The sequence below is a fragment of the Quercus lobata genome, chromosome 12, assembly GCF_001633185.2.
Source record: "Quercus lobata isolate SW786 chromosome 12, ValleyOak3.0 Primary Assembly, whole genome shotgun sequence".
Classification (NCBI taxonomy): Eukaryota; Viridiplantae; Streptophyta; class Magnoliopsida; order Fagales; family Fagaceae; genus Quercus; species Quercus lobata.
In genome coordinates, this window is record NC_044915.1 from 7,631,349 (window position 1) to 7,654,896 (window position 23,548).

A 23,548-nucleotide genomic window follows, 5' to 3' on the forward strand; every position below is an offset into this window, starting at 1 on the left:
AGTTGGATATGGTTACCCTATGTTTAATGTGGGTTATGTGGCGGGAGAGGAATACTTATTCGTTTAATGATGTGAAGCATTGGTTATAGAGATGAAATATTTGTTAATAAGATTGTGGTTTCATTGGCCTATTATCCTTGGGGATACTGATTTGAGTTCTATTGTAAATTTCATAGATTCCCTCTCTTTTTTATTGTAACTTTTTCCATATTTGTAATTCCTTATGAGAGTGTTGTGTACATGAGTACATGACATTTCTCCTGATTTCAATACAATATTATTTCTTATCCAAAAAAAAAAAACATTGGAGAGGTTTTATTGGAAAATCATTCTAAGGTTGAAATCCCAGTACTTTTATGCGGCCTCATGGAGCTTTAAAAGATGGAGGTTGGTTGAGACAAGGTCGGAGGAGACTTTTACTCAACGAAAAATCAAGAGTAATTTTAGGAGTCTGTGATTAATTTAAGAGAGAGTATCTTGAAATTCTTCCAAATTTCATTGGATGTTTTTTACAGTTGTTTGCTCTCTTTTAGGTAAATAACATTGGGGAACTTGAAACTAAATTTCTTCCTGGGTCCTTTTTCTTTCACTGTTAAAGTATAGTGATACTTATTCTGCCCTTGAATTGGCCAAGGCAAGAGTTTTGCATTCATAATTTCATATCAAGTTAGATTTTTTTTTTTTTTTGGTTGTATATTTTGCAGTCTAGTTCCCTCTTTTGTTAGATTTTTTTTTCATTCATTGTTTATATAATTTAAATTCTGTAGAAGTCTCTTTGATCTTATCTGTTTAATTCAATTGCTTTCCTTGAAGCTTAATTTATCATCTCTAAATCTTTGCTTGTGAAGGTGAGGGGCCAAATTAGTCTCTATCGTGGAGGGACCATTGTATTTGGACTGTCTAAGTATCCAGTCTCTGAATTTGAGCTTGTTGCCGAGGAACTTTTGATGAGCGATTCCATCATAAAGGTATGTTAACTTTTTTTTTTTTGGGTGCTTTTGTAATTCTTGTAGATGACCCATATAGTTAATACAAGAGACTTCAACTTGAGTTTTTTCTTGCTGAGCTTCACCCCACCTTAAACCCCCCCCCCCCCCCCCAACACAACACCAAAACCCCCTTTTGGGGTTTAACTGTCTTGTTGCATCTTTAGAATATCAATACTCAACAACTTATCTTTATCTTTTGATAAGTGAATTTAAATTAATAAAAACATAAAAGAGGGGCACAACCCTAATATATGAGGGCTATACTAGAGAACTATTAATTTTTTCTATGATCATTGTCTTACAATCTATTCAACTTGGGACATAAAATATTTTGGGTAATAGTTTTGAGAATTTCAAATAATGGTAATCTATTTTGTAAGCACTTTTTTTTTTTTTTTTTTTTTTTTTGGGAAAAGTGTTGTTTTCAAAATTTTTCATTAGGTATTGTCCTATTTGTTTTTGGAGGTTCTTTTTAGATTGAAAGGAAACATTTGGACCATCTCATTTTTCATCATTTGCCACCCCAAGAAGTGCAAAATAATTCTCCATATGTTGCTCAAAGTTCAAAGCTATTTATTTGAGTACTTGGAGCCTAACTGTTACAAATTTTTTTTCTAATAGTTCATAGCACATATTTTTTACTCTTGTAAAGTGGGAACCTACAAAATGTATTAAAACATGTATACGAGATGCTTTTGAGTTGAGTTGAGCTGAGTTTTTTGCAAGAGTATATGTTTGTTTACTTTTGTTAAATTCATCTTCGTATTGAAAATTGGGTTCCCAAAATAATAAGCCTTATGATTTGAAAAGCCATTCATGGGTATCTTGGCAAAAAAATAAGGCTGTACCCAGTGCACTAGGCTCTCACATGTACGGGGTATAGGAGACGTGGTTGGTGGGCAGCCTTACCCCCAATTTTGGAGAGGCATATTTTCTAATTTGAACTCGCGACACATTTCTTTAGGTTGAGGGCACTTACCATCAAACCAAAGTCCAATGAGTTCAAGACTACTACTATTCCTCTAGCTCGGCCTTGAGATCTTGTACGTTGGGGATGTTTCGATAAAAAACATGTGACAGGGCTTTCCCTTTCTGGATTAAAAGCATTGTAGCGTTGGTGTGAATTATGGGAAGAGAAAAATATTGGTCAGTCAACGGTTGAAAATGTTGGAAGGCAACCTGAGTTGATACTGCAAAGCATCTCTGGCTGTTAGTGAAGGAATGAGATTTGCTATTGGCTATATAGATTTTGCTTTGAAAGAGTTGCTTGGATTCTTATCATAAGCTTGCATGACAAAAAAAGAAAAAGACATAATGATTTTATTGTCACATGATCTTGGGCAACATTTTGTCAAAAGCATGGGTGAGACTAAGTGGCCCCCACCCATGCGCCCACCCCTTTCTCTGCACCTAGTCCCTCCTCAGTCCCCCACATCTGCCCCAGTTGCATGCCTCACAACTTCCACTCCAGCCCCATGACACAACTGCCTACTCACCTTATTCTTCGATATCCTCTGCCAACACCAGTATGGCCCTTCCGCCCACATAGACACCAATTGTTTCCCTTGGAACTACCAAAATGCATGTACCGTAAGCCCCCCATCTTTTGTCCCAGGGTCAAATCTAAACCTAAATGCTAAACCACAACCACAACCAAAACCAAGGACCATCCCAACCCTCCAACCAGTCCAACACCCACACCAAGCACCACCCCAACCAGTAGCACAACCATTAGGAGTCGCCAACACTAACATCGACAACAACCCATTTCCAGATGGGGTTGGGTGTTAATTGCAATTGATAGAAAAACTGTTGACGGTCAATTTGTTGGAGGCAGAAGTAACCCCATCAATATTTGCGAAAGAAGAGTAGAATAGTTGGGGAATTATTGGTGGGGCTAGTGGGACTGAAATGGATTGTAGGCCAATTACATGCAACAAAATCCTATAAGTTGAATGAGTTATTCTTTAGGCAGTATTGGGGCGGTTTTTGGGCTATCCATATAATTTTGTATGCGAATCTTCGTGGGTATTACCTAGAGTTGACCAAATTCCACAGTGGTGGCCATCAAGTAACAGTTTGAGTGGAAGGAAAGGGTGGTTGAGGGTGGGAAACGTTGTTTGAGGAGATTCGCTACTAGTTTATGGGAGTGGAGTGATGTGACATCTCTGGGGTTCAACCTTACTAGAGGAGAGGGGGGGGGGGAGTAGATGAATTGAGAATGGGATGCGATCAGAAAGAATCACGGGATGCGAGTTCTTGCCAATAATGACGAAAAGGCTATGGGGGGCTTCATGAATAATGATAGAAATTGTGGCTACCAAGTAGAAGGAGAATTTAAGTCCCCTTTCTTGCCAAGTCTATGGACAAGCAAAAGTCTATGGCCAACATAAGAGAGGAGTTAAAAATCGAAGTGGAACTGCTGGCTCTGTTGGAAAAAATTTCATGGAGGCAGAAATATATTGCTGTATGGCTAAAGGAAGGTGATAGCAACACTAAATTTTTGCATAGGCTGTTTCAGTCATTAACAAACTATCATGTTAGTTGTCTGAAGGTGGATTGTACGGTCTATATCAAGGAATCGGTGATCCATGAACAGATTGTTAGTTTTTGCACGTGATATTATGGCATTATTTTAAAGAAATTTATGATTCTTATTAGTTTGAGAAATCTCTACATGCCTTGTTTATTGCATTAATCCCAAGAAAGAGTAGGGCTTTAAAAATTATGTTTTTTAGACCCATCAGATTCTAGGTATGATTTGTAAGTTGGATATTGAAAAGGCCTTTTATCATGTTAGTTGAGGAACTTTGCTTAATTTCCTTGGGAGGATGGGGTTTGGTACAAGATGGAGAGGTTGGATTCATATGAGCATTACGACATTTCGGTTCTCAGTCTTAGTCAATTGCTCTTCTATGGGTCTTTTTGATAGTTCAAGGGGCTTAGGGCATGGTGATCCCCTCTTGTCTCTGCCTTTTATCTAGATAATGGAGGTTGTGAGTAGGATGTTGCGTAGGATGGAACCATGGGTTACATTTCTAGCTTCAATGTTGGTGTTTTGCTAATGATATGATACTATTCTATGATGTGAGGAAACAACTTCTTTATGTTATAATGGTATTGAACTGTTTTGAGGCTGTAGGTTTGAAAGTTAATTTGAATAAGAGTGAGGCAGTTTCGGAAGGAGATGTTAGGGGACTGGAGGAGTTGGCTGATTTTCTTTGTTGCAAAATTGGGAGTTTTCCAATGAATTATTTGGGTATGCCTTTGGGCTTGTCCTTCAAGGCTATTGCATTGTGGAATTCTGTTATGGAGAAGATGTAGAGTAGATTAATGGGTTGGACAAAGCTATATAAGTCAAAAGGGGGAAGATTACTGTTAATTAAGAGTACATTGTTGAGTCTTCCAACCATTGAAAATAGTTCAAACATCAATTTATTACATGTATATTTTGAATGTCATATCAATATAATTGATTACTCCAATCCTTTGATTTACTCCAGACAATAAACAAAAATAACCTTTGTGGAAAGTGTCATACATTCCAACAAAAACAATGGTAACCTTTCAGGGTTTAATATCTCCCTGTATATATTGTCTAACCCTTGTCTATGGTGGTGCATAGGAAGAGGTATGAAAAGCTTAATTTATTGTGCATATTAATATAACTTGTCATGTAAATATTTGAATTTTTCTTTTTCTCCCAGTCACATGTTGTATGTTTATACTCTTGAAATTTGGAGCAGAATGTCCAAGCATGTTGCTAGAATTGTGTGATTAAATGATCAAATTTATCATATTCCAATAGCTTAAATTTTTGGGACAATCGGTAATTTAACATGATATCAGAGCAAGGGGTTCTGAGTTTGATCCCTGTCTTCTCCGCTTTACCTCCCATATAAAATCCCATACAATGGTAGTTTCGGCCCACACGTGAGGGAGAGTGTTAAAATTATGTGGTTAAATGATTAAATTTACCATATCTCAATAGTTTAAGTTTTTGGGACAATCAGTAATTTAACACATGTATTTGTCATAATTTTTCATATGATTATCGGGATATAACTACTTGCTTGTGGTAATGTCACTTGCAAATATTATTGCTACGATTAGTTATAAAATCAAGGGGAAAGAACTTGCAAATCATTCACTTATTTTCATTCTAAATCCTTCTTTCTGTCCTCTTAAAGACTGCCTTTCATTTATTTTAATTTTTTGAGAAAACAGCCTTATGTTTGTCAAGGTGCAGTTTTTACTGTGATTTCTAGCTCTTTGAAGGTATGTCATAGTTACTATAGATGATCTAAAGTATTCTCATTTTATAAATGAAGGTTTTTGGTGCATTTAGAGTTGCTGTCAAAATGTTACTTATGTGGAACTCCAAAATTCAAATTGATGGCGGCGGAAATACCATTGTTACTGCTTCTGTCCTTGAAGTCAGGAATCTGGTTGTTCTAAGGGTAATATGGTTTTAAGTCCATTAATATAATTGATTGTGTTTTGTCTATTAACACAATCTTTTTCATGGGTTCATTGAAAATTGGGGACATATTATCATTATCGTTTACAGGAATACTCTGTTATTAGTTCAAATGCGAACTTGGGTGTATATGGTCAAGGACTGCTAAAATTGACTGGTCATGGTGATGCAATCAAAGCGCAGCGACTTTCCCTATCTCTTTTTTATAACATAACTGTAAGTCATTAACATAAACATTTCTGGCATATATTTAATTTTGAGGTTTACATTTTTTTTTTTCCACCTAATAAAAGGTTTTCTTATAATTGTTCAGGGTCCTGGTTTCTGTTATAGACACCAACACAAAGTAGATGTGCAAAATAAATTTGCTATGAGCCTGCTACAAGTGATAGGAAAAGCTTATAGATATACTATAGAATATAACAGAATTCAGAATTTGTGTCACCCTTCTTCACCACACCCCCTCCCCACACACAGACACACACACACACTCACAAAAAAGGTATATAGATCCCCCTCGACTAAAAAAGGGGGGGGGGGTGGTAAAGATAGCATTTCCTGTTAGGAAGACAAATATCAAATATGCGAGTGAAATACAGTTTCTTTGTTCACCTGTTAGTGATAAAAGAAAATGCTTTTCAGATCATGGAAGTACTTCTTACCCTATCCTTTTATTTATTTATGTTTATATTGGAGAACATAACTAGCTGAAAGATACCCCCCTCCACCTCAAAAAAAAGAACCCCACATCTTCTTCCCATTTAATGCCAAGATTTCTAGACCTTCCTTTACAGCTTTCTAATTCTGTTTGTGGGTTTGTACTAGTTCAACTCATGTATGGAAATTTTCTATGTATTAGTCTCTATATTTCATGCCCGTTTAATTGATTAATTTTTTGGGTTCCCTTTAGTTGAAGCTTTCTTAAAATTCCTTGCTAATGACAGGTTGGCCCTGGTTCTTTACTTCAGGCTCCATTGGATGATAGTGCTGGTAGAAGCATGTGAGTATGAAGCTGTGATTCATTTTTTAAGGACTTCTGATTTTGTTTCCTTGATTTTGTATTGGATGATCTTCCAAATCTTTAAATTTGAATACCTTTTTGTAGGGTAACAAAGTCTCTTTGTGAGAGTCAGACATGCCCTGTGGATTTGATAACTCCACCAGATGACTGCCATGTCAATTATACACTCTCCTTTTCACTTCAAGTAAGAGTCACATTTTTATCACTTTTAACCTTCCCAGCATCAATCATATAGTGTTATAAGGAAATTAACGAATTGGAAAACTCATGTCCAAGTGGCTCCATTATGGAATTCTGATATTGTTTACTGGCCATCATTGTCATGAGCCTTGCAAATAAGAGTTTCAATTTGACCATTGTACTCTTTTAGCAGCAATATGCGCTTTGATGTTTTAAATTGTAAACAGGTATCACATGATGAAGTGCTGTTTACCTATCTAATCTATTAAAAAAAGAAATAAAATTTATTAAAAGAAAGGGAATATCCTAATGTACTGGAATATACAAGAGAAACCCAAAAAAATCAAAGGTAATTGAGATCTAAAATTAAGTAGATCTAGAAATTCCAAAAGCTGAGAGTGCGGATAAGAGTAGAGTAGCCTCAACAGTCGAACAATGACCTTAAAACATCATTTACAATTTAATCTGTAAGATGTTTATTGTCTTGGGAAGTGAGTCTAGGGCACAATTATTTACCCAAACGCACATATTATTTATATATCTGGGTGATTACAATGATATTGCTCTTTTGCCTCTAACTTAATATAAACTTATAACACTCCCCCTCAAGCTGGGATGTATATATTATACAGTCCCAGCTTGTTACATAACACATCCAAACAAATCTTACACAAAGCTTTGGTAAACTTATCAGTTACTGAGGTCTAATAGCAATCATACCACTTTCCATTGTCTGAACCAAAGTAGCTGTTGAATTTGATTCAACAAAATTATACTGCATGGACACTAACGGTACTTTTCCTCAGGGATGGATACTATTGATGTTTCAGTGTAATTTGATGTGAAGTATGTTTTTTCCTCTTGAAGGCTGACCTGATGAGCTGAGTGATTTACAATGCAGATCCCAACAAAAATCCAATAGAAATCTACAATATTACTTTCTCCATGACAATAAGTGCATTTGTGAGGATCATATCCTCTATCATGACTCCCCCTTCTTCTTGACCTCCACAACCACGACCTCCATAAGCCACATCTAGAGAATCTACCACCCTCCCATACCAACAGAAAATGCATATTTCTCAGTGGATAGTAAAATAGAATTAGACTCAAATAAGGAGGTTTGTCTAAATCAACTAAATACTTTGCCTAAAGATGGAAGTTCCTTACCATGCAAAATATGTGTCTCCACTGGGTCAAAGTTGGAGGTAAACCAGAGAGAAAACAAGCTACACCCATGCAGTCTCTTAGCTTTTTATTATCAGTAGAGATATGTTGGTAGAGGTTCAAGTTCTTTATGTATACCTTTAAAGTCTAAACTTTGCATAATAATCCTCTAAAGAGAGATCATTAAGAGTAATGGGGAAGTAGTTTTGATGAAGATCATAAATATGTTGGAGGTTATTAACACTAGAATACAACTCTTACACAAGTTTTGCAGTGGGCCAAAAAGCTAAACTACAGCTCTTCATACTGTTCCACAAACCACTCCTAATCTGTGCACCAACCGCTCTCCAATCAGCATACTTAGGATCTGTAGTAGGAGGTGTTGGTACTGTATGTGCAAGGCGAATAGGGAGACATTTAATCATCTCCTAATTTTGTGCATCATGTGCCCTCCATTGAGCTCTTCATACCCAACCACTGCCATTACTTTTGCTTTTAATAAAGAGATGGTGATATATTGAATCGAGTTTGGATATCTTTATTCAAGTTAGGATCCATGTTTTTGGCCCATTGCCCATATTTGGATTGCTATTGGTCTTTATTCTCTTCTCAAAGACTTTTTTATGTTGCTAATTGCTTCTTGTATCTTTAAAGCTATTGCCTGGAAAATGTGTTTAATGACAAGTTACCATTAGAAGACCAATTTGTATTGTTGCATGTATCATTATGTAACAGGCAATGGTATCTTCTGACCCCTGACAGATCTGTCGTGTTGAGGACCTTCTTGTGAATGGACTTATCAGAGGAAGTATTATTCACATCCACAGGGCACGGACTGTCATTATTGATACTGGTGGTGTGATGACTGCTTCAGAATTAGGTACAAGAGTGTATTGCAAGAATAAAGTTGTTTAGATTGTTGACTCCTTGTTTTTTCTGTTCCATTGTTGCAAGGTCATAATGCATTCATACTAACAACTTGTCAATTTCTTGGAAAAAGGATTTGCTGTACATATTTTTTTTTAATAGACGGAGGTCCTTTTCCAGGTTGCAGTGGAGGTATTGGAAAGGGAAACTATTCAAATGGAGCTGGCAGTGGTGCTGGACATGGGGGCAGAGGGGGCTTTGGGTATTTCAATGGGAGGGTGAGCACTGGAGGTAACAAATATGGTGATGCTGATCTCCCCTGTGAATTGGGAAGTGGAACTGAAGGCCCTAATCAGTTGTACGGACATGTGGTTGGAGGAGGAATGATTGGTAATGTTTCTAAATTAACCCCAGTTTTCCACCAAAACGTTCTCCTGCCTTTTGATTAAGTAAATGGGAGGTGTTATGTTTAAAATTAATGAGCCTCCACTTTTTACATCAATAACATGTAAGTTAAATATTATGCCTAGATCTTGTATCTTTTAATGCCACCACCTTTATCATGTTTAAGAGTTCATTTTTCATGTTTGCTAGTGATGGGATCCATCCAGTGGCCGCTCTTAAGGCTTGATATTTATGGATCTTTGAGGGCTGATGGTGAAAGCTTTCGTAGAATGGCAGGAAATGGAAATGGTTCTTTGATTGGTGGACTTGGTGGAGCTTCTGGTGGGACAGTCCTCCTTTTCCTTCAAGAGCTTAGGCTTTCAGAGAACTCGTCTTTATCTGTTGTTGGGGGCAACGGTGGTCTTCTAGGCGGTGGTGGGGGTGGGGGTGGGAGAGTTCATTTTCACTGGTGTAAGATAGATGTTGGGGATGAATATACTCCAGTTGCAAGTATAAATGGCTCCATAAATAGTCGGTATGCCTATTATTATGATAAATGACTTACATATTGGTAGATAAATTTAAGGTTAGTGCATGTACTTGTGCTGACAGATCTGCAGATTTTTTTATATCCTTGTCAACTGAAATATGAAATGAGCATTAGGGGATGAAACTGTTTCAATATATTATTCCACGATATTTCATTACTTGACAACACAACAGTATGCATGTTATTTATAAAACAAGTAATAGAAAGAGTATTTTTTTCTGTAGAGGCTTTTTTTTTGGTTGGATGTAGAGGGTTACTCAGAATGCCCTTTTTCTCAGCTAAAAAAAATTGTCCTTTTATGGTGGAGCAATACGTAAATATCTGTAGTTTATATATTTGCTGTCCATAGACTTTTGGATGAAACTAATATTGAATTGAACATTATGTTCCCCTGGTCATATTGAGATTGCATCCAACTAGACCAAGCAAGTACTTTGTCCATTGCCTCTGTGGCAGGACCTTGATTATTAAACATGATGACCTCAGCTGCTGTGGAACACAGGAGTTGCCCAGGCTGGGACATGACAGTGGGAAGAAACATAAAGACAGTCCCCAACTTGAATTTATCCAAAATTTGTAACATTCTTCTAAGCCAAAATTGATCTATAAAGGAATCTTTTTTATTTTTTTTATTATCAGTTAATAAATTTATTAATAAAAAGCAATCCCAGTACAGTAGTTGTGTACAGAAGAAAGAGAGAAGAGAAGAGGAAAAAAGAAACAGAAAATCAGCTAAGTATTGTGCCAGGATTCCATGAAGTCTAAAAATCCATGCACAGAAAAAGAAACAAGTGCAAAAGTACAATGTAAACCCTATAAGTTTAGTGAATTGTCATTTTCGTCCACTAAGTTTAAATTTAGACATTGTAGTCTGTTAACTATTTTGTCATTGTGGTCTTACAGCACTGTAAGTTCAGTCATTTTGTCCATTGCTGTTTGAACATCTCTGTTAACTCTTTCAAAACGATGCCATTTCACACGATAAAATAATTAACAGCATTTTTCAAATGGCACTGGACAGGATTGACAATAACATACTAAAATGAAAAAAAATTTTACTTAGTGGAATGACAAATTTAAACTTAGTGGACTTAAATGACAATTCACTGAATTTGTAGGGTTTAAATTGTATTTTTGCCTTTTTTCACATTTACCTATCAAAAATAATTTTTTTCACATGATGATAAAGATAATGTTAAGTGAATTCTTTAATTTATGGTGTCAACTATTTTTTATCCAAATAATTCTCATAGCATATTATCTGTTGAAATTCCTCAATAGGAGTTTATTCAAGAATTTAAAATTTTATGCAGACTTTATTTTCTGACACCCCCATCAATCAGGATAAACTCTTAATTGTGTGTGCGAGTGTGTGCAGTCTTGGTGTTTCAGCTAATGGTGATTTTTATGTGACAATTTCTATATCCTTATCATCTTTTCTCTCTTTTGTTTTTTTTTTTTGTTGGGGGGGGGGGGGGGGTTGGGGGTGTTAAATGGAAACCTTTGAATCATCTTAACAATTAGCTACCTGTGAACTATTAAAGAATTTATGGTGCCATTGTTAAGTGAGTGAAGGTTTAATAAAAAAATAATGCTGAAAGGCCATATAGATTTGGTTTTCTGCATCAGCTTAGAAGAAAATAGCTTCTGTCAAGATGCCTTAAATTTTTATTTGTTATGCTTTTTATCAATTAAATGCCCTTTCTATCTCAATTCAAAACCTTTCCTTTTTAGCCTGAAGGCATCATTTTAGAACTCTTTGTGTTACAATTGACAAACTTGAATGATAAATATTGATCTGGTTTTAAAAAGATCTTAAAAAGACCAGTCCAGGTAATAACAGCATATTACTTATGTCTAACAGTGGAGGTGCTGGGGACAATGGTGGTCTTTATGGGGAGGAGGGCACAATTACTGGAAAAAAATGCCCTCAGGGCCTCTATGGTACTTTCTGCGAGGTTGGCTTGCTTTAACACTTGACTTTAATATTGAAAACATGCATGCATGTTGTTATATTGAGAAACTACATCACTTGTAGTGTCATGTAATACATGCATTTTTTTCCCCTTTACATTCTATGAGGAGCTGTAATATTTTCTTTGATCTTTTAAGATTCTCAATCATAATTTTATTACCTGTTACTAACTTATCATAATCAAGGGCTGTTACATTGGAAGGCTTGGTGTATCTTCATTTTTTCATGAGGATAATTTTTTCTTCTTTATCATTATAGATGAGAGAAGACTGTAACTGCCCCTCTCTAGGTTACTATTACAGGCTTAAAAGGTTAGAAAAAGGTTCCCTAAGCAATTGTTTTTAGAGAATAGCACAAATACTCAAGTGCCAGATGAACCCTTCTGTGTCACGGGCTCAAGGACACATCCAAGAATTCAATTTAGGGAAATTGTGGAAAGATGTGTTTGCTCTCTCAATAAATTGATCAAGAGGGCAGACTGTATCTTTTCACCCACAGTTTGTACCATAGTGATGCAGCCTGAATAAGGCAGCAAAGATGACGTGTTTGCTGTAAACAGCAGATAAAGCCTATAAGGCAGAAAAGGGAGTCAGTAACCCCAGAAATAAGATTAATTTTCTGTCAAAAATAGCCAGTTTTCTTCAGATTATTACTTATTTATACGAGAAGCAATGCCTGACTAGTCAAAGACACATAATAAATGCTAGACAGCTGACAATACATTTAGAGATTGGAGCATCAAGTGGAATTATGCTGATGTAGGATACAAGAGTCATAGATAAACTTGAAGAGGCAGTAAGTGATTTTTCAGTTTATTCTTGATTTCAAAATGTGGTTGATGGTTTTGAATGGACTTTTTTTGGAGTGTATGATCCTAATGCAGATGCAAATAGATAGCAGCTTTGGGAAGAATGGGCAAGGGTATATAGTTGGTTGGTGCATAGGGGAGGCTTTCAACATAATTCCTTTTCCAAGCAAAAGGATGAGCTTTAAGAACAGTGGTAAGGATGTGGCATTTTTCTGGAGTTTATTTCAGAACATAGCCTAATGGACTTACCATTGGAGGAAGGTGTTTAAACTTGGTCAAACGATCATGGTCACCCATCAATGCCCAGGTTGGACAAATGTTTGATCTCACTAGATTTGGAAGAACAATTTCACTATTTGAATCAGAGATTTCTTCAAAGATCATATTCAAACTGTTTTCCCATGTTACTTGATGGTAATGATATCAACAAGGGTAGGGGCTTATTTACATTTGAAAATATGTGGTTAAGAACTGAGGGCTTTGTGGATAAAGTGAGAAATTGGTGGGGGAGTTATCACTACCATGGGTCTCTTAGTTATATATTGGCTTCGAAACTCAACTCCTTGGAAGACAATATGAGAAATAGGAGTAAGGAGACTTTTGGAGATGGGACAGTATGGAAGAAACATTTATTGGTGCTAAATGAATGGAGGAAGAGGGATGCCTGATTGTTGAAGTTTCTTTTATTCCAAAAAATATGGGGGTTTCAGATGCTAAAGATTATAGACCGATCAGCCTTATTGGTAGCGTCTATAAGATTGTGGGCTAAAGTGCTAACTAAAATATTGAAGTTGGTTTGGGGTTTAATATCCCAGACTCAAAATGTTTTACACAAGTGAGACAAATCCTGGATTTTTCCTTAATTGCAAATGTGTGGATAGTTGTTTGAAAGTTGGTAGCCCAGGGATCTTATGTAAGTTGGATCTCAAAAAAGCTGAAGATCATGTTAGCTAGAAGTTTTTGTTATACATGTTAGAGCGGTGTGCCTTCCTGAGTAGGCGGAGAAACTGGATTTAGTTTTGCTGTGGCTTCCTGAGTAGGTGGAGAAACTGGATTTAGTTTTGCATATCCACAGTTCATTTCTCCATATCGATCAATGGTAATCCTAGTGGTTTTTTGATAGCTCGAGGGGTCTCCACTAGGTTGATCCACTTTCCCCCTTGTTGTTTGTTAAAGTAAGGAGGCTTTGAGCAAACTCATGGTGTGAGCAGTTGATGGCCATTTTCGTCAGTAGCTTGAAGTAAGAGGGAAGGAGAATGCACATGTAATGATATCTCACCTTTTGTTTGTTGATGATACATTAATTCTATGTGACCCTGAGCTGGATCAAATAGGGTATTTGAAGTGTATATTGTTGTGCTTTGAAGCTGTTTCTGGGTTAAAGATTTATTTGTCCAAGACTGAGATGGTTCCTGTTGGAGTGGTTCCAGGTATTGAGGAGCTAGCAGCAAATTGGTGTGCGGAGTTTCTACTTTGCCCATGAAGTATTTGGATTACCATATGGCTCTTGGTTTAAATCCAAGGCTATTATGGACCCAATACTTGTAAGGAATAAGGATGGAGAAGCGGTTAGTAGGGTGGAAAAAGCTTTACCTGTCCGAGGGAGGTAGGATCAGTCTCATTAAGAGCACTCCTCTAGCCTGCCTTCATATTTTCTCTCGTTATTCTAATTCCAATAAGTGTTGCTAACCGTTTTAAGAAGTTACAACATGGTTTCCTTTGGGGTGGGCTACTTATGTTAATGCCAAACTACAGGAAGTCACTGTAATTATCTGTTGGTTTCAACTGTGGAACATTAATTACTCAAATGGAAGTATATGACTTAGATTACTAGGCTGAGAGGAGTACATATGATCTGAGGTTGCCATGAAATAAGACTACTTCTTTCATATGTTTGGAAATGTTTAGATGTATGTGTATGCATGTGGGCATGTGTAGCATGTATTTTATATATGCAAGATTTATCGAGCAAGTATAAATGTTCACGTCTTACTTCTTACTCCATATACATTATTTAGATATTCCTTGGTTGTATATGTCTGTTATTTATTATTATTACATAAAAGCTTTTGGCAATGAAATGTTGTATAGGAATGCCCCATTGGTACTTACAAAGATGTTGAGGGCTCTGATGAACATCTTTGCACACCATGTTCCCTTGATCTTCTTCCCAACCGTGCTAATTTCATATACGTGAGAGGTAATTTTGCTATAATCTCTCTCTCTCTCATTTTTCTTTTGGCCCACGTCTCACTTGAGAGCACTTTTTTCAGGAGGAGTAAGTCAGCCATCGTGTCCCTATAAATGTATATCCGACAAGTATAGGATGCCAAATTGCTATACACCTCTTGAGGAGCTGATGTATACTTTTGGGGGGCCCTGCCCTTTTGCACTTCTGTTGTCATGCATTTTGGTGCTTCTAGCTCTGTTCTTAAATGTTTTGAGAATCAAAGTAGTTGGGTCAGGTTCTTATCACAGGGAAAATTCAATTGAACACCACTGTCATCACCCTTTTCCATACCTTCTTTCTTTGTCAGAGGTACATTGTTGATTATAACAGACATTCATTTGTTTCAGCTTATGCTGCCTGCAGCGATTACTAGGCCTACTTCAGCATTTTACAAATCTGATTTGTTTATCATATACTTAAACCCAGGTGCGTGGAACCAGAGCGGAAGAAACTCAAAGCCATGTTCACAGAATGTACTTCATGGGTCCCAACACGTTTAGAGAACCGTGGCATCTTCCTTACTCTCCTCCCAATGCAATTATTGAAGTAGTGTAAGAAAACATTTCAAGTTAAAAAGGATATAGGCATAATCTGAGATTAAATGTCATATGTGATATTTCTGAATGTCTTGACCCGGATTTTTTTGCCATTTAGCCTGATTTTGCTAACATTTTCATTATGTAGCATCAAAGCCAAACATATTTGTTAAGCAACATCTCAAGAATCAGAGACTCAAGTTTAATGAAGAAACTTGAGTCTAAAGAGACCCGGTTTTGGTGCTCTCGCAGAGGCTGATGTGGATTTTTTATCCACATGGAACTTGAGCCTTAAAGGCTCAAGTTTCTTAAAGCAAACTTGAGTTTCTAAGACTCGAGGTGCTACTTAACAAATTAGTTTGCAAAGCTTGTCAACTAACGAAATTGTTTGTAAAATCAGGCCAAATGGCAAGAAAAACCTCTTGACCCTAGTAAACTCAGCCAACTTCTTGATATTAATCATCAGAGTTCAACTTTTTTTCTGATGATTTTGGCTTAGTTGGGAAGAAAACTGTAATTGCTCTTTTGGCATCATGCAATTGGAGTAGTTTTTATTCCAAGATACACTTCTTAGTGACACCTTTTGATTAAAAAGCAGTACAAACTATGAAGCCCATAAGATAGAACAATATTATGTTAACATCAATTTTCTGTCTTACATCCTAAAGTTTTATCTGTAACGTATAACCCTTCTTGTTATGCAGGTATGAAGATGCATTTAACAGGTTTATTGATGAGATTAACTCTGTTTCTGCATATGATTGGTGGGAAGGGTCAGTTCACAGCATACTTTCAGTTCTCGCATATCCTTGTGCCTGGTCCTGGAAGCAGTGGCGTCGAAGAAAAAAAATTCATCGCCTTCAGGAATATGTGAAGTCTGAATATGACCATTCATGTCTGCGCTCATGTAGATCCCGAGCCCTATACAAAGGGATGAAGGTTTGACTTATTATGTGTTTATTGGTTTAGAGCCAATTTATTTGTGTTATGCAAAGTTTTAAATTAAGTTTTGTACCTGGTAATTACAGCTGAAATTGTTTTTATCAGCAAGCAAAACAGTATACCAACCCCCCTATTTTCTGTCTTGCTGAAATTTCCAATCTGTAGTATGTTTTGGCCATTTCAGCCTATTTTGGTAGTTCTGGATGATATATGCATATCAACCTGGAATGATCTGCCTAGAGTATAGACTGCATATTTTTGGTTTCTTTTATGAATATACAGACTATGTATAAATAACAGTAACTTTGAAACAGTACATAGAAATGCGATGGTACCAAAATATTTTGTTCCAATGGACAAACTAAAACATTCATCAAAATGGAGTTTAAAACTTTGCTGTGATATTAATTCAGCACTCCCTAATAAATACCACTCACTGGATGGTGTTCACAAGAAAAGTAAGTTCTCATATCTGTGTCATTCCCCCTCACCCCCCCACCCCCCCCCCCCCCCCCCCCCAACAACTTTTCCCATTTGTTTATAAGATCACCTCCAGGGATAGTTGTAAGTCTAAAACAGAGAAAGGAAAGAACTTTTGGATTATTTGAGCTTACCAAAAAAATTAAGACATCCAGTTTGCAGTGGTGCAAGACCAGCTATTTGGATTATTTGAGATTTATTGTGAGATAAGGTATTGATATTCCAGTGTTTTAAAACTCCACTTGACCCCAAAGTTGATAGAGTCTACTATATTTTGGCTGGGAGTCACCTTAGATTTAGTCAGGGGGCAACCCATGACGACCTGGACATGATATATACATGCGTAGCTAATATCTACATATATGATTCTTCAATCTTAGAATAGAATGGCAAAAAAGTATACATGTGGCTTACCCTGTTGAGAATGCATAGCTGATCCTGAAATTTTGAGACTAAAGGCTTGGTGGTAGTTGTATGATTCTTCAGTCTGGTAATATCATCACTAAAGATTTGAGGTTATAGATTCTCAAATAAAACGTGTATTCAAATAAATAGATTCAAAGGCTATCAAAATTGTTTACCATTTGTTTGGGTTAGGAATGATTGATCAGAATCTGAGGTTAGGTCAGTATTTTCAATTATGCTATCTGCAATTCTCAAGTTTGGCAAGTTAGAAACGGAAATTGTTATTTTCCATGGAACTTTTTGGTGGAATTTGTAGAGGCAAAATTATGATTACAAATTCCACCTAAAAATATGTATAATTTCCACATTCTATCCAGTTGACTCTTTCTTGTGTGTCACACATTGTTCCACATATAACTTGTGTTCATTGCTGACTCAGGCTAAATTTTTCAGATTTTTTTTTTCGATACCAACTCTCTTTAGATTTGATAATTATATATTGTTTATGTAGTTTTTACTTAGTTTAGATGAATATGATTTCTTTATATGTGCTAATCAATAAAATTAGTAATTGATGGGATTGTAAATCCAATGATTTTAAAATTTCTATAAAAATTATCAATTATTTCATCCAAACACAATGTGAAGGAAGAAAAAAAATTTCTTTCTTTGATGCCTTGATTTTGATATATTTTCTCAAAATTTTGAATTGACTTGCTTCTAAATTTTGTGAGTTATCTTTTTACTCAAGTGAGTTCAACTTTTTTTGTCTTCTTTGTTTACCTTTTTCCCAGTCAAGCCATGTGTTCACTTGATGAGTTTGGAACAATGGACTACGTAATAATGTATCTATACCTTATTGAATGGGTTTGGATCATCTGATTATCTTTTGCTTTACATCATCTCTAATCAGGACACCAAAACTTGATTCCAGATTTTTGCTTAATGAGACATACGTTACATTTTGTGGTTATGAGTGTCACACACCTATGTGAGTCATATGATAAAATCTGAGAGACTGTGACTGCAACACAAATATTGTCACTGAAACATGAATTCTCTTTGGAACACATGGCAATAATAATGCCCACCATCAACTTGTGTCAACGATTATTCTTGTTCAACTTATTGGCTAGTGGGCTTTTGAAATGTAAGTGGTCAACTGTAAAGAGGTAAAAAAAATTCTGAGAGTCCTGATTGTATCCACTGATGTTCGTTAGTGTTACAGGTTATAGGACATTCTAAATGTCATGAAATGTTTTTATACTCCTTGGATTCTATCTCATTTCCTCTTTAGATTTTTTTTATTTTGTATTTTTTGCTGTGTCAAATAAATGTGGATACTAATCATATCCATTATCTCTGGAGGGGTTAATTATTTCTAAAATGTCTAGGAAGTCACCTCATCTATTTGTCCTGGACAGTCAGCAAACAAGAGGCATGTGTCTGTAATCCTCACTATTTTACTAAAACTATATACAAAATATCCCTTGGAAGTGTGGATTTCCATTCAGTTTTGAACTTTGCATAATTTCATTTTCTTTAACATGAGTTAATATGAGTGGACATTAATACAGGTTGGGGCAACACCAGACTTGATGGTGGCATACATTGATTTTTTCCTAGGAGGTGATGAGAAGCGATTGGACATGGTATCAATTATTCAGAAGAGATTCCCTATGTGTATAATTTTTGGTGGGGCTGGAAGCTATATGTCACCTTATAATCTTCACAGTGATACATTGTTGACCAATCTTCTTGGCCAGGTCTCTTGGTTGTTTATGATCTTTTAAATAGCTTCAAAATTATTTCTTTTTTGGCGTCTCTAAATATAATTTTTAATATTTATATCTGACAAAAAGAAAACCGTATTTGTTTCCCAGCATGTCCCAGCAACTGTTTGGACACGTTTGGTTGCTGGTTTGAATGCTCAGTTGAGGACAGTGAGGCATTGCTCCATCCGTTCTGCACTTATACCTGTTATTGACTGGATAAACAGTCATGCAAACCCTCAGCTTGAGTTCCATGGGGTTAAAATTGAGCTCGGATGGTTTCAAGCAACAGCTTCCGGTTACTATCAGCTGGGTATTTTGGTAGCATTTGGTGATTATTATTTTCAAGATATGCTCCAATCTGATTTATTGGACAGTAGTGATGACTCTACAAGGTAACTTTAAGCGGTTGCACGATTGCTTGAACCAGAGCTTTTACCTACAATTCCTATACATCCTGCACCATAGATTTTGCACATTGCAAGACTAATACATCATAAACTGTCCATATAATAGTTCATATCACCTAATACCTGTTTCAGATGCATGCAACTAGCAACTATCTGTAGATTACCTACTTTCTTACTCTGGTGACAAGAGACAACTATGCCTTCTATTCTATGCCATTTATGCAGCCTACCTCAGAGACAGTTTTCTGCATTTGTTGCTGAGGAAATTTTTTATGGGGATGTAAAATGTTGTAGATATGATTATTTGTCCTTAAGTAGAGAGACAAGAAAAACAGAGAAAAGAAAAGAAGAAATGAATTGGTGGAGACAAGATTCAAACATAGGACCTTCTCCTCTGAAACCATGATAAACTACCACTTGTCCCTAAGTTTATACTGTTGGAAACTGGTGATTTAATCATTTAAACATTATTCTAACAAATAATACTACCTATGGATGTAGATTTTTAATGGCATTAAACTCATCTGTGTCTAAAGGAAATATAACAGTTTATCTTTCAACAATAATATCAAAAGGGTAGACTTAATACCTCATTCATTTGGCATCATCTATGGTTAGGATAAATAGCAATTTCTCTCTCCTCCTAGTCTCCAGTGAATGCCCACGATATCAAAGGATCTATTGATTCTTTAGTCCAGAATATATATTTGTTAGTCCAACAATGAAACTATAAGTTGACTCTTTTGGTGATTTATTGAATAATGTTTCAGGAAAAAGGTTGTGTCTCCAAGAGAAAGTCTAAAGCAGAAAACTTGGGCTCAGACAAGTCAAGCATTTTCTCTTAAAAGGATAACTAGGGGAATTAATGGAGGACTCTTAAATGATGTTACATTGAGATCATTAGATTTTAAAAGGGATTTTCTCTTTCCCCTTTCTCTCTTATTGCACAATACAAGACCTGTTGGTCGTCAGGTACTTTGATGATAATACGTCTGTCACTGCTACAATTTACTGAGTAATTCTGCTTTCTAATACTTGAAATTTCTGTGTTTCAGGACAGCCTGCAGCTGTTAATCACTGTCATGCTTTTGTCAGATCTTTCTGTCACCCTCCTTATGTTGCTTCAGTTCTATTGGATCTCTCTTGGGGCTTTCCTTGCTGTGTTGCTCATTCTTCCCCTATCGCTACTTTGTCCCTTTCCAGCTGGATTAAATGCCTTATTCAGTAAAGAACCTAGAAGAGTTTCACTTGCACGTATTTATGCATTGTGGAATGCTACATCTCTGTCGAATATTGTAAGTTATACCAAGTACTTGGTACTTTTAACAAGAGCTTGACCAATTGCCTTCCTCTCTTTTTTCCTATCAGTGACAGTGAGGAGCATCTTAATAAATTTGGCTTTTTTTATTATTATAACGTGGGAACCTTTATAAAGAAGAGCCCTTTTCAGGGGCAATTTTGTGATTTCCTAATTTCTGGATACCTGTGCTAATGGTCCATTGGGTCTTATTTTGGGTTTTATTTAATTTTAGTTATTTAGTTGGGCTTAGTAATAAAAGCCCAAGGTGTCCAACTCTTATTAGGGTTTTAAGAAATCTAAGTTCTACTATGAATAGGAATTAGTCTTCTATTGAAAGAGATGTAATGCTTTCTGTAGAAGAAGAAGAATAATAAGTTTTCAAGAAGCATGAGTAGCCTGTATCACAAACTATATGTGGCATGAGATGCGTTTCAAGGTGGGAAAATGTCAGAATAGCAATTGTGGACTAAGTTTGGCTCCAAACATGTTTGGAGCATTAGGCTTCAACCTCCAATGGGAAGATAACATGTGTCCTTGTCATGTGCAATGCAGACGCTTGGTTGGATTAAGTGTGGTTAAGTGAGTCATGTGCATTGCACATGAAAATGACATACGTCATCTTCTATTGGGGGTTGAAGTGTAAGGCTCCAAACATGTTTAGAGCCAAACTTAGTCCACAATTGCTATTCTGACATTTTTCAACCTTGAAACACATCTCATGCCACGTATTATGTATAGTTTGTGATACAGGCTACACTCATGCTTCTTACTGTTGTATCATAATTTTAGGTGATTGATTATATAATTTTCTGTAGTTGAGAAGTTTGCATACCAACATCGTCAAAATAACACTATCCTTACTCCCTAAGTCAGTATTGTTAAAATTGTAGGCAAGTCCCTTTTTATTAAAAGAAAATTTTAAAATAAAATAAAATTGCATGGTGAATGTGCTCTAGAATTTTTTTTTTTTTTTTTTAAAAAAAAAGTATTTTAAAAGGAAAATTGTGGGGGTTTTTTTTGTTCGTTTTTGAATTTCCATTATTTTGCTTACATCTCAGTTTTCCCCTTGATCTGTTAACATGTATAAATTAAAGATAGAATTGCAGCAAAAAGCACATTTGTATATTAACATAATTTTAATTTTTGAAGTTTAGTTCATGAAAATCTATCATATGAAACCTATAAGCTGATTTGCACAATAAAACTGTGCTGTGCAGAGTGCAGACTTGTCAATCTTCTGCCACATTTACTTATTTTTCATTCTTGAACAATTTTATATCGTCATTGCAAATGATTACTGGGATGTAAAAGATACATTTGCTACTTCCCTGCTATAAATGTTTACTGGGCCAACAGTGGGCTATTATTTGTGCAGTTCTAAACTCAGTTGAAAAGGCTCATAGTGTAAATATTTGTAATCTTCTGGTCATATCTATTATCTTTGCTTGTGTCATGTAATGATTGTCTTCTGCAGGCTGTGGCTTTCCTTTGTGGCATTTTTCGTTACGGATTTTCCTCTCTCCAGCCACCTGACAAGTCAAGTGCATCCACAACTAGAAGGTGAGCCTTTTAATTTCATATTACAAAACCATATTTAGCAAATAACTCAAATTTTTTGCAAAATCACAATTGGGATCTAGGACAACATCCCAGGTCAGGATTAGATTTTCTTGTTCTCATATCTTTCCACAATTGACCTGTGTTTAGCAACACAGTTTGCAAACGGATTTCCTGTTCTGTAGGTATAATGAATAAGAACTTACATAACTGCTTTTTTCAAGGCTGAACTCTTACCCTATGCTCTATAGGATATTTAAGTGACCTAGTCAATAATCACATAAATCACTATCTTGGATGAAAATGTTTTGTTGGTCTCACATGTATAAAAATCAGCCTATATGTACTTCTGCCTTAAATACCAAAGTGTCTTTTCTTTCAAAAATGATTGGGCTATATTTTGGTGTTTCGGCTTTCTTCTTTCTTGGCGTCTTTTTTATTTTTTTTAAGAAATTTTTTCTTCCTTTGGTCAAATGTTTAAAAAGCTTTTAATTGTATTTGCTGACAGGGAGGATGATAAATGGTGGCTTTTGCCTACTATCCTTCTGCTATTCAAGTCAATACAAGCTCGTTTCGTCAACTGGCACATTGCAAATCTAGAAATTGAAGATTTTTCCCTCTTCTGTCCAGATCCAGATGCTTTTTGGGCTCACGAGCCAAGCTGATGACATAAGGTTAAAAAAGGCATTGCAATGTTACTATAAAACTCAGCTTCAGCAAATTTTCAGCTGCTTTGCCTTGTAAATATTTTCGAAGTTGTATAAAGTCATATAGAGTATAGGGTGCAGGTTTTCTCCATTTAGAGAGAGGTATGTCAAGGAGTATAGACTATAGAGGATAGATTTCATAGTTCAATTTTCACTGGGAAATGCTCCAATTTGAATATTAATTCTATTTATAGAAATGTAATTTTTGTGGGCTACTCTCTCTTGCCCCTAGTCTAAGCAACGATAGGTAGGGGTGTCAAATGGGTGGGTTTGGGGTGGGCATAATTGGATTGGGTATTTAAAACTCATTTAACTAATTGCTTCTAACCCAAACTCAACCCAACCCAATTATTATGGATAAACTCCAACCCACCCAATTACTCAATTATCAAAATTACCAAAATGTCCCTAAAGTGAAAAACTCAAATCTCCTGACTCCACCCCTTATCCTTCTTTGATTCAAAAAGCGAGGTTGGAAAATTTCATCAAATCTAAAAAAAAAAAAAAAAAAATTGCCACCATCCAGTAAATAAAATAATCCAAAATTCAACAAATTTAAACCCTTCTACTCATTTTCTGCAACCCCATATTTTCCCTCTGCATTTAATTGCTAAGAAAATGCAGGAAAAACAAAACTCTAATTTTATCAGCAACCAAACACTGCCCAAGAAATAGAAGTGGAAGTGAAAGTTAGACTCCTAGACTCAACCTCCCACCAAAAACTCTCTGCACTCCTCTCCCCATTCTACACCAAAAGCCTTCTCCAAGAAAACGTCTTCTCAAAGCAA

The 23,548-nt window shown here is 36.0% G+C and overlaps 1 protein-coding gene across 7 annotated transcripts in view; it reads left to right on the forward strand.

Annotated features, from left to right (window-relative positions):
- Positions 1-23,007, forward strand: part of LOC115971130 — a 32,530-nt gene extending 9,523 nt beyond the window's left edge. For 5 of the 7 annotated variants that reach the window (XM_031090826.1, XM_031090828.1, XM_031090829.1 and 2 more), the window contains 19 exons: positions 849-968; positions 5,321-5,449; positions 5,560-5,685; positions 6,414-6,469; positions 6,575-6,674; positions 8,600-8,717; positions 8,885-9,094; positions 9,299-9,623; positions 11,503-11,596; positions 14,513-14,621; positions 14,695-14,960; positions 15,078-15,202; positions 15,892-16,126; positions 18,592-18,780; positions 18,898-19,181; positions 19,967-20,168; positions 20,252-20,491; positions 21,971-22,056; positions 22,562-23,007. In XM_031090826.1, coding sequence (XP_030946686.1) covers positions 849-968; positions 5,321-5,449; positions 5,560-5,685; positions 6,414-6,469; positions 6,575-6,674; positions 8,600-8,717; positions 8,885-9,094; positions 9,299-9,623; positions 11,503-11,596; positions 14,513-14,621; positions 14,695-14,960; positions 15,078-15,202; positions 15,892-16,126; positions 18,592-18,780; positions 18,898-19,181; positions 19,967-20,168; positions 20,252-20,491; positions 21,971-22,056; positions 22,562-22,718 — 3,171 coding nt within the window. In that variant the 3' untranslated portion in view covers positions 22,719-23,007. Of the gene's footprint in view, positions 1-848; positions 969-5,320; positions 5,450-5,559; positions 5,686-6,413; positions 6,470-6,574; positions 6,675-8,599; positions 8,718-8,884; positions 9,095-9,298; positions 9,624-11,502; positions 11,597-14,512; positions 14,622-14,694; positions 14,961-15,077; positions 15,203-15,891; positions 16,127-18,591; positions 18,781-18,897; positions 19,182-19,966; positions 20,169-20,251; positions 20,492-21,970; positions 22,057-22,561 lie in introns of those variants that run through there. The other 2 variants (XM_031090830.1, XR_004087246.1) reach the window with 2 other exon arrangements.
- Positions 23,008-23,548: the final 541 nt, after the last annotated feature.